The 11720-nt window shown below is 39.2% G+C and overlaps 1 protein-coding gene across 3 annotated transcripts in view; it reads right to left on the bottom strand.

The window, feature by feature from the left end:
• Window positions 1-4397: 4397 nt before the first annotated feature.
• cetn3 (centrin 3) overlaps window positions 4398-11720 on the bottom strand; it is a 10275-nt gene continuing 2952 nt past the window's right edge. Inside the window, exons 1-5 of one of the 3 annotated variants that reach the window (XM_022748693.1) lie at window positions 8901-9033; window positions 7588-7723; window positions 6025-6139; window positions 5727-5918; window positions 4398-4933 (exon numbers count right to left, since the gene is read on the bottom strand). In XM_022748693.1, the coding sequence (XP_022604414.1) occupies window positions 4890-4933; window positions 5727-5918; window positions 6025-6139; window positions 7588-7723; window positions 8901-8917 (504 nt within the window). In that variant the 5' untranslated portion in view covers window positions 8918-9033 and the 3' untranslated portion in view covers window positions 4398-4889. Of the gene's footprint in view, window positions 4934-5726; window positions 5919-6024; window positions 6140-7587; window positions 7724-8900; window positions 9034-9773; window positions 10472-11720 lie in introns of those variants that run through there. The other 2 variants (XM_022748694.1, XM_022748692.1) reach the window with 2 other exon arrangements.

Below are 11720 nucleotides of genomic sequence, written 5' to 3'. Positions count from 1 at the left end.
TGTAAGTTTCCAAGTGTCTCTCTTGTTTTGTTGGACCAACAAAAAAATTCAGTTTCCAGTGATTTAAAAGCAGCAAATTTCTCACTTTGTAGATGCTGGAAATATTTGCCATTTTTCATAATAATTAACTTAATGAAGCATCAAAATTATGATTAACCACATATTTTATTTCTGTCAACAAATCAAATAATGAATTAGCTTCAGCCATAACGTACATCACAGAGCTTCCGTTGTTTTTATCATTAATCTGCAGATTCTTTTGCTTTGATAAATTGTTTGATCTATAATTTTACAGGATGATTTCTCAAAATTGCTGAATTTTTTTCCAGCTATAGACGACCAATTAAACCAGCAAATATCCATGTTTAAGAAGATGGAACCAGTTTAATATATTTGGCCTTTTCGCTTAAAAAATGACTTATGGTTTTTAAAATAGTTGCCAATTAATTATCTGTAAATCAGATAACTGTTGAATTGGCAGATTGTGATTGTTTCAGCTACAATGTGCATTACAGCACAGTTTCCTCTGTTGAACCAGCAGGTGAAAACAGTCAAATATTCACTTTAGTGTCGCAGACGACTCTGAGAAGCTGGAACAGTTTACTTCTTTACAGTAACAACATGGAACAAATGGAAGAAACTGTTTGTATGAAGTTTGTGATTTGAGAAGTTAATGTTAGTCTGAGCTGTAATCACTGGATTTGTATTGTCTTCGTTTGGGGGAGGGGGAGGGGGGGGAGTAGAGACGCAGGACTGAATTAAGGGGAGACATAAATCGGAAGTAAAAATATTGGAGAATGTTTTTATGTTGATTAATTGATTAATCAACTAATCATTTCAGTTCTATTACAGATTACAAAAAGTGAAGGAAGAATTAAGAAAAAAAACCTGATATATTCTAAATTCTTTCTCACATGCTCTTGAAAACACTGACGAGCTGTTTGAGATGCCAGTCATTTTACAATGAGGCTCCCACTCACGGCGGCCATGCGGGTTTGAGGTCACTTGTACGGAAAGGGTCAAAGGTCACGGCCCCCACCTGGACGCCGGTGTCACGTCCAGCTGACACGCGTCATAAACACAGAGGATCACCCTGAACATGCGTCTCTGTACGAATCATCGTTTCATATGAACGACTGATGCGTTTCTACGTGAATGAAGCTTCACGCCGTCTCAGATCCAAACCAACCAAACCTTCAGCAAACAGCCCCCCCGAACCCCCCCCCCCCCCATGTTCCCTTGTCTCAGTTGGGGTCAGAGGGTAAGTGTTGTCACATGGTCGACATAGCTCGCCTAATGACTGACAGGTGGACACGAGAGCTGAACTCTGACTCTGGTTACCAATCAGACACTTCAGAGGCGACTGAGCAAACATGAGAACACGTAAACCTGCAACTGTGTCCACACGAGACGGTGGTGGGACAAGTACGAGGCTCCTGAAGTGTAAAAACACTCCGTTATAAGTGCGGACGTTTTGTTGTAGATGTGAGAAGAAAAAGATTATATCGTATTTTTGTGATTTAAAATGTAAATATGCCATCTCTTCTTCAGCGGCTAAAACAACGTTCAAGCTCGTTTTCAACGGAAAAAATATCATTTGCATTAAAATAAAAACCCAAAGATTTCCATTTATGGACTTCCTGAAAAATACAATATAAATAATATTAATTTAAAGTATAAAGTTGTGTCTCAACATCATCATCATCATTAGTGATTTTGTTTCGACTTTTTCTTTTTCTTTTATTTAATTTAATTTAATCATCATCTGAAATTAAAGTATAAAGAGGCATAAATGAAGATTTTACATACAGAAGAAAGAACTTTAAAAATATAACACACTGTAAAGAATTAAACTATTAAACAGTTTATAGAATTTGAGCTCAAACTATTAGTTCATTCATTTTTCATGGTTTCAGCTTCTGCAATGTGACAAACTTCAGCTTTTCCTTGTATTAAATTACAGTAAAGTGAATAAATTTACTGTTAAATGCTGCTTAAATATTAATGCATGGGTAATAATAATCTAAAGATTCAGTGCTTTTATTTTTGATTCTTTAAATACATTTTCCTGATAATAAAAACTTCTTTCATTGCTGCATCTTAATTGGTCTTTGTTTTCTAATTACTGTAAATTTTACATGCAGACTTGATATTTTACTATAAGATAAAACAGACTGGTTGCGACTCCGTTTAAACAACGATCTGTCTTGGCGGTGCAGCGCTGATCTTGTTTCTCTTATGGTATAAAACAGTATAGAACGAGCTGGATATTCATCAACAGGATGTTGTTTATCAGTCTTTCCTGCGCTGAACGTCCCGGGTATCGTTACGAGAAACAGCGAGGAGACTCCTCAAAGTCAAAACTCCAGCAGTTTAGAAAACATCAGTCAATGTGCTCTCATCCCATTAGCCCATCTAAATGTGGAGCCTAAGCTAACCTCTGCTATTACCCCTAACCAGAGAGCAATCAGACCCTGCAGGCCGCCTTCGCCAGACTGGGGTATTTTTAGAAGTCTCATCAACACAGATGATTACCAGCAATACGAACGAGTGTGTGTGCATGTGTGTGTGCAGAGTCATATAGTGGAAACCACAGGGGGGCGACTTTGAGGTTGTAACTGGGGAGGAACTGGGTTGGTTTATTTCTGGAGCATGTGTTGCTCCGGTCCAGGGACCAACAGCTGAGCATGTGCCAGTGCAAGGGCAAGTCATGATGTCTGTCCCCGCGGTGAAGACCAGATGCAGGTTCTGATAATCAACGTCGGTGCTGACCTTCAGCCCGAGCGCACACACTCGGTAACACAATCCCTGCAGTGTGTGTGTGTGTGTGTGTGTGTTTCTCAGCCTTTTATTACTGCATCACTTTCATTTGTCTCCCACAGGAGAAAACCGCCGAGTCCTCTGCTCTGTCATTGTGTGATTGGCTCAAGTTGTTACCAAAGCAAACTGGGTTAGCAAACCGCAGGCCTCTTCATCATGTGAGCAGCAGACGGAGGCCGAGACAGATGAGAAGTGAAGTTGGTGATCATCTACACCAACATGTGAAGGTCTGCGGGGGGACAAATGACAGGGAGCGCAGCAGGATCCGCCTAAAGGGGGTTTGTGGTCAGTGTTGTGCATCTCTGTTCATTATTTCAACACATACATCATCAGCGCACGGGACGTCTTCCCAGTGATGTGCTCATGTACACTGTCGGGGTTTGAGTCCACTGCGGTGAAGAGTTATCTCTTTTATCATCTGTTTGTTGTTGTTAATGTCACAACACTTATTAATCAGAAGCTCAGCTGCTCGTTACGTCTGTAAATCAGGACGGGCACTAAATTAACTAAATTATTATTTACAAAGATGAAGTGAAGCTGGTCGTTTCTATCCGACCTGCTCTGATCGGTGTGAAGCCAAACTTCACAATGTTGCCGAAAAAAGAAAAGAAGATACTTTGAATGTTCTGGGACTGATTCAGGCTTCAAGTGGAGTCGTGAACCACTGACTCCCTCTGCTGGACAGCACCGAGACAGCAGGACGGAGGTGGCAACAACAGAGTTGGACATATCAAGACGTAATGTCCTGAGAAAGTGTGACAGCAGTCTGAAACATATCCTAATCCATCATCCCTAAAGAGGCAAAATAAACAACCACAAAGAGACAAAAAATGACCTCAAAGACCCAAGAAAAATCTCAGAGACACAAAACAACTACAAATACATGCAACACGACCACAGAGAGACACAAATGATCCCAAAGAGACAAGAAAGGATCTTAAAGAGATGCAAAACTACAGCAACTACAAATACACGGAAAACGATCACAACCAACTCTGCTCTTTCAGTCTGGGCGACTTGGTCCTGTGTCAGAGGGGTGGGGGGGGGGGTTTACATGTCTCCGTCCTGGGACCCGTCGTCTCACAATCTGTCCATGGCTGTAAAAAATATGTGGAGATACTAATAGCAGATATTTATGAACATTACTGAACTGAATTACTCGTCAAATTTGTCACCATTTGTCCTGGACGTCACAGTCGTGTCAGTCTTTAAAAACGCATTTTCACACAGGAGGGAAGCCACGCCTCCACTGGTCAAGTAAAGCTTCATGTTTCACTGTTGGAGTTTTCTCCATTTGAAGTCAAACACTGAGCCACACGACCAGCACACCACAACTTGTGGGAGACCCCCCCCCTTCCAGAATAAGATCCTTTGATGAAATGAATATTTGATGAACCTAATGTGTAAAATTGAATGAAATCACTAAGATTCTTTTTAATTTTCCATCTGCTTCAATTCATTTTTAGATAAATAAACTGTGTTTCATGTGGAGTTTGTATTTTTCAGATGTGCCCGACACCTTGGGGGTTGCAGAATCCTAAATCCTAAATAAAGCGTTTACAAAAACATTTGCTGGCAAACTGATTTATTTTGTACAAAATAAATATCACATTCAAACATTCACAATGTGTAAACTGCACAGTCTACAGTACGAAGACAGACACAGACAGAATCACAGACACTAACAGCATCTAATCCGTCAGAGCTGGTTTGATCTTTGACACTTCTGAGGTGAAGTTACAGTTAAAGTTGTATTAAAACAGAAACATGTAGAAGTCGACAACACGGTGAATAAAAGGCTTTAACGACAGTTTACAGCTCGTCTGGCCCGAGCGGTGAGGTCGATGTTGAACGTGTCACAGTCCCGACCTTTCAAATAATGAATCAGGGTCCAACTCCGGTCTACTTCAGACCCCCGAGAGGAACCTGTGTGTCAGTGTCGACACTCGTTCACCTTCACTCACTCTCTCACACACAGATGTTCACTCAGTTTCTCTCGGTGTGGACGACCACTCCGACACAAACGTCCCCGGCTTCCATAAAACTCCTTCAGACGTGAGGACTCCTCATCAGGAGTCTCCAGTCATGATGGTGACAAACTCATCCTGGTTTACTGAAGAGAGAGATGGAGTTCAGTCAGGAAATAACTTTAAACATTAGTGCTCATTTTGAACATTTTTAAAGACTTCTTTTTATGTGATGTCGTCTTTTTAATCGTCTTTTTATCGTCGCCCTTTTATTGGTTTTACTCCCTCTAATTATCCTTATTTATACTGAATTATATTATTTGTCCTCCCTCTGTAACTCTACCTTATCTCTGTCCTGCTTTTGACCATCACTGCTTTTCATTTGTTTGTCGAAGCACTTTGTAAACTCTGTTTTTAAAGATTCTATATAAATAAAGTTATTATTATTAATAATAAAGGAAGAATAACTAACGATTGTTTTTCAATTATCAGTCACTGAGAATAACAGTATTTACATCTGTCCATGTATCTGCCATGTGCCTGAAGTCATAAATAAATCATGTTGAACTGGAGCATTGCGCAGACTCACAATAATAATAGTAATAATAATAATAATAATAATAATAATAATAATAATGATAAACTTTATTTATATAGCACTTTTATTAACAAGGTCACAAAGTGCTTTACAAAAAGAAAAGGGGGGATTAAAAACAAAAGAAAAACAAACATCATAAAACAGAAGTAAATTACACGAAAATATAAATTGTCTGTATCGTGGGAAAATAAAAAACATCTCAAACACTCATAAAAGCTTTCTGATAAAAATGTTTTAAGAGGAGATCTAAAGACACTAATGATGCTTCCTGTCTGATCTCAGTAGGTCAGTGAAGGTTAGGACCTAGGAATGACCAGCAGACCGTGGTACTGATCACTTACTTTCACCGTCTCCGTCGGTGTCGAACTCGTCGATCATGCTGCGCAGCTCCTCGTCGCTGATGTTCTCCCCGAGCTCTCGAGCGACTCGCCTCAGGTTCCTCAGACTGATCTTTCCAGATTCATCATCGTCGAACAGCTTGAAGGCTTTCATGATCTCCTCCCTCGGGTCTCGCTCCAGGATGCGATCAGTCACTGCAGAGAGACGTGAACGTGTTCAGGATTTACACATTTATTCAGACCGTGCGTCACGATTCATCAGTGTCTCTCTACATGGAGATTCAGTTGAACTGAAACTCACCCACTTCGTTGAAATCCTCAAATGTTATTTTGCCGTTTCCCTCTCGGTCATAGTCTTTAAGAATCTTCAGAACATCCACTTTCTTCACTTCGAAGCCGAGCGCACGCATTGCCACCTGTTGGGAATTTTTGACTGTGATATACATTTAACCTATATACCTTAAGGATCTGAACACTTCTCGATCGATGGATTCATTTACACCCTCGTTTATTAATGGTTTGGGTCTCTGTGCTGCTTGCTAAGATTCTCTAACCGACCTGGTTGTTAAATCACATTGGTATCTTCAATAAATTCACTCCTTCATACAGGGCGTCACCTTCCTCCTAACGCACCAGAGAAAGTGTCGGCATCATTTTCTGCCTCCGCCAACTCGGCTCGGGCGATATCCGAAATGCAATATCTTCATACATGTCAGCCCAAATATCTTGAGAAATTATATCAATACATTTTTGTATTTCACGTTTCAGTTGTTTTTTTTGTTTTTTTTTAAATCACACATTAATTAAGTATATTATTGAGTTTTATGTTTCAGGTATAAGCAATGCTGCCCATAAACAGCAGTTCAAAGTTTTATTTGTCACATGCCAAGATACAATGTACAGTAAGCAAAGCAGTGAGATGAGGACAGACTGTGCGAAACTGCAAAAGAATTCTGATATGATGAAAAATATCGCATATGAAGGAAAATATCAAGATATTTGATATTATCAAATATCGACCACAGCCTACCGGCAACCAGGGGAGTTGAAGGAAAGATGGTCACAATCTCTCCTTTTGTTCCTGAGCTACACGGTTGAATAATGGCCAGAGGTGTTTTTGCAGAACATTATGATATCACAGTTAAGTTGACCTTTGACTCCCAAAATCTACTCAGTTCATCCTCGAGTCCAAGTGAATGTTTGCACCAAATGTGAAGAAGTTCCCTCATGGCGTCCCGGAGATATACAAACATTCGGCCTTTTGAAAATGATGTGAACTGTGTGTGAAGACATGGACGGATGAATTGAGTCTTAGAGCCATGTTATGATTAGAACTGCGACGATTAATGAATAAATTGATTAGTTGATCAACATAAAATTAAGCGGCAACAGGTAATTTTTCCCACATATCTTCTTTAATAGTTGTATCTCTGGCAAGTTTGATAAATATTGTGATACAACCATTTACAGTGAGTTTTGGCCACGAGAATCCCAGTGAGAAAATGTGACACTGACATATCGCTGCTAGAGACAGAGGTTAACCCACTAATTAACAACAACATCAGCCCTGGTTGTCCCGACCACAGTCTTGTGAAAAGATGTGAGACAGAAGCTGCTTTACTTAGATTTTCTATCTTAGTAAACAAATGACTAAAAAGGTTTTTAATAAATAAAAAGGTCCACTGTGAGGTTGTATTTATAAAGTTATTTTTCATTATTCATTACTGATGGTACATTAATCATAAGCATCTTCACAACATATTTGAATGTGAATTAAATTAAAATATGAACAGTATTTTAAAGTCAGTGCAGGTCATGAGTATTGAATAAAATATCTGACTGACTGGTGTCCCTGGTTGCTCACCTTCAGCTCGTGGTAATCAATTTCTTTGTCTTTGTCGGTGTCGAACAACTCGAAAGCTTCTTTGATTTCATGTTTCTGATCCTCGGTCAGCTCTCTCCGCTTCTTACGTTTGGTTTTGTCGGCCACGAGCTCCGTTCTGGAAAGACAGACACCAGTGTTACAACTAATCCTGTGAGCCCCTCAGGAAGTTCAGCGTTATTACTACTGCAAACATTTTATTATACTTTATCAAATATAGCAGAAAAAAAATGGAATTACCAAAGTTAGGGTCACAAATTTAGATGGCTGTGATTGCACAGCGTATATAGGTCTGTTTATATTTGGTCAACACCTCTTCCATAAAGGTGATCCTCTATTGTCAGAGCATCAGAGGGGTCACAGATTTGAACCTATTTAAATACTAAACACTAGTTTAGGTAGACGAAGCTGAAGTTTTTCATAGATTCCCATTTGGCAGTTAAAAGGGAAGGTTAAATTACATATGCCAACCATATTTTAATCCAGTTATCAATGTGAAAGGAAGTTATCTTCATTAAACTTTACTCCTTCGCCCACTTTCACATTTTTGAAACCTTGATTTTATTTATAAAAGCAGGGACTTTTGATTTCACCATTTTTCCATCCAGACAACAATAACAATAAATTTTTTTTTTTTTAAATTTACTCATTCAAACTTGGATTTGATGAACAGGTAGACTCCAGTAACTGGAAATGTAAAACGCAAGTTCAGGTTTGTGATTTCACCACATAAGACCGGGTCTAGATCACAACCTACTATACCTGGACTTGTCAAATCTGGACTAGACTGTCCCAGAAAAGCTAAAGACTGTTTAAAAAAAGTTGTGAAACCTTTTATTATATTTGTGAAAACACATAAAAAAGGGGCAATTTCACTGCTTTTTCGTCCATTTAGACCACCTCAGACAAGGTCCAAATTCAAAACCAGCAGTTGTCATTTAAGTTCAGTTTCTGCCTCTCGTGTATTAGCACACACTCGGGTCACAGAGGTAACCATCGGACTTTTAGCTAACAAAGTAAAGTGATACAGAGCGACAATAAAAACATTTGAAAGGACAGAGGATTCACTTTAAACTTAAAAAAAGGCAACAACAAAAAAAAACCGGCCTTGACACCAACTACTTCCAAACTGTAACTTCATGAATGAGCTAATTTTGGGGATGTTTCTGTTTTCAAACAGCCAGCCGTGCTAACGCGAGCTAACGTGAAGGAGCTAGCCTTCGTGCTACTGCTAGCGCTTTAAAATGAACTGTAACGGAGAAAATGAAGAGAGCGGTGGAGTCAGACGGGTTTACCTCAGAGACAGACTCATTGTCGGTGGATTTGGAGATTTATAAAACCTTAAAATCCAACGTTAAACACAGAGAAGCCAGGAACCGGCAACACAACAGATACGTTTATCCGCGCTCCCTCAGAAGCCTCCCATTGGTCGGCTGTTACCGGGCAGCAGCAAAGTGTTGTCTGATTGGTTTTACGTCATGGCTTCTTTTTTTCTTTTTTCAACAAACTTTATTGAGAACCAACTAAGGTGAACAGTACCATTCAGAAATTATTCAAACTTTTTGCACCTTTTATGTTGCAGATTTAATTGTAAATTAATAAAAATTACAATTTTTGTCAATTGTATTTCCATTTTATCCATAATTATTACTGTTCAACTATTATTGTTATCTATCTATCTATCTATATCTATCTATCTATTTATATATCTATCTATCTATCGATCTGATGAAAAAAGTCAACACATGTTTAGAAAGTTTTGCAATTTTATTTAAAAAAAAAAAAAAATCAAAAACTTAAATCTACCATTTACTACAGTATTCAGACCAGTAATCGAGGATATTGGGGAAGCTGCTTTGGCAGTAGTTACAGCTTCATGTCTTCTTGGTTAAATCTCTACAGGTTTTTCACACCTGGATATGGGCAGTTTATTTCATTCTTTCTTCCTGTCAGACTTCATGTGAAGCGTCTCAACTGCCATCTTCAGGCCCCTCGGGTTTAGGTCTAGACTTTGGCATTGTTGTCATTGTTGTGCTGAAAGATGAACTGTCGTCCGAGTCTCGGGTCACATGGACTCTGGAGGAAGTTTTCTTCAAGTATCTCTCTGTATTTGGCTGCATTGATCCTTCCTTCAGTTCTGACCAGTCCCCCCCCCCCCCGCCCATAGCATGATCCTGCTACCACCATGTTCACTGTAGGGCTGGTGTAATGAGCAGTACCTGGTGTTTGGAGTTCTGCCCAGAGGGTTCAGTTTTTGTCTCATCAGACCAGAGAATCTCCTCTGAGTCCTTTAAACGGTGTTTGACAAACTCCAGGAGACTGTCATGTGTCTTTTACTCAGAGTGGCTTCTGTCTTTCCACTTTACAATAAAAACCTGATTTGTGGAGAGCTGCTAAGATGGTCGTCTTTCCGGCTGGATCCCCCATCTCTACAGTGAACTTCTGAAGTTCTGTTAGAGTGACCGTTGGATTCTTGGTGACCTGCCTGACTAAGGCCCTTCTTGCCCTGTTACTCAGTTTTGCCGGACGCCCAACTCTAGGAAGAGTCCTGGTGGTTCCAAACTTCTTCCATTTCACTATTATAGACGCCACTGTGCTCCTGGGAACACTCAAAGCTTTAGAAATGGTTTTATAGCCTTGCCCAGATTTATGCCTCGCCACAATTTTATCACGGAGGTCTACAGAGAGCTCCTCAGACTTTATGGCTTGGTGTTTGTCTCTGTTGCTCACCTTCAACTTGTGGTAATCAATTTCTTTATCTTTGTCAGTGTCCAACAACTCGAGGGATTCATTAATTTCATGTTTCTGATCCTTGGTGAGTTCTTTCTTTCTCTTACATTTGGTTTTGTCGGCCACAAGCTCCGTTCTGGAAAGATAGACGCCAGTGTTACAACTAATTCTGTGAGCAACAAACAAAAACACACAAAAACCACTATACCTTAACTTCAAATGAGGACTACATTAACAAGGACAGCATAAAAGACTATAAAACTATTGATGAAAACATATCAAATGTAGACTACATTATCCCAAAAAAGTTAAAGATCAGAAGAAAGAAGAAGAAGAAGAAGAAGAAAGAAAAAAAAAAAAAGAAGAAGAAGAAGAAGAAGAAGAAGAAGAAGAGAAAGAAGAAAGAACAACAACAACAAACAACAACACACAACAACAACACAACTAGAACTAGAATCCAGTCCAGTAGGTGGCGGTATGCGCCTGTAAACTGGTTGCAACCACCAATCAAACCAAAGAAAGACGCCGAAGAAGAAAAAGCCGGATTTGTTTTGTATGTGAGGACGCTGGTTGTGTTGATCGACAACAAACCGTTTTGGAATTTACGATCTTAAAATTCTTCAAATCACCGACAATGAGTCTGTCTCGAAGTAAACCAGTCTGACTCCGCCGCTCTCTTCAATTTCTCTATCACAGCTTTTAATGCGCCAAGAGAACACGAAGGCTAGCTAATTCACGTTGCTTAGCGGTTAGCATGTTTGCTTATTTGAAAACGAATGATCTCATTCACTAAATTACAGTTGAAGTGATCTTAATGCAGCTGTTACAGGTAACGAAGTTTAACGGTGTTTACAGTAAAATCCCATCAGATTCTGTGACCTCTACAGTAATTTCTGCTGCAGTGTAATCTCACACCAGACGTTATTTATCGCATATTTTAATTAATAGCTAAAAGATTGTAGTAGGTACGCTCATTCACGGTGCACCTCGGATAATCCCATTTCCAGTGTTTGAGTTGTTCTTCTGACTTCGGTGTGTTCACGTGCTTAAATCAACATGATGTTTTGCATTTTATTGATCTGAACATTAAATCACGTTTGATAGCTGTTTCCAGTATTTGCGTTAGTTATTATCATGTCACAGCTAATAAATACTTTTCTAACTAATACCAACTCACTCTATGTCGACAGCACCTAATGGTTACAACCCAATACATATTATTATTAAAACTTACATAAAGAATTATATGCAATACGTGAATTTGTACCGTTTATATAAAAGTTCCCAGCTTCACCAAACATCGACAAGTCCCTGAGTTGTTGTTCCAACTTCAGTTTTCACAAAATAGAATAAAAGTTTTGCAACTCTGAATTGTGTTTTTAAAC

This window comes from Seriola dumerili, unplaced genomic scaffold (genome assembly GCF_002260705.1).
Source record: "Seriola dumerili isolate Sdu_G_001 unplaced genomic scaffold, Sdu_1.0 BDQW01000128.1, whole genome shotgun sequence".
In the NCBI taxonomy this organism is placed as follows: Eukaryota; Metazoa; Chordata; class Actinopteri; order Carangiformes; family Carangidae; genus Seriola; species Seriola dumerili.
Note: the sequence above shows the minus strand (reverse complement) of the source record. Positions and strands in the feature narration are given on the sequence as shown.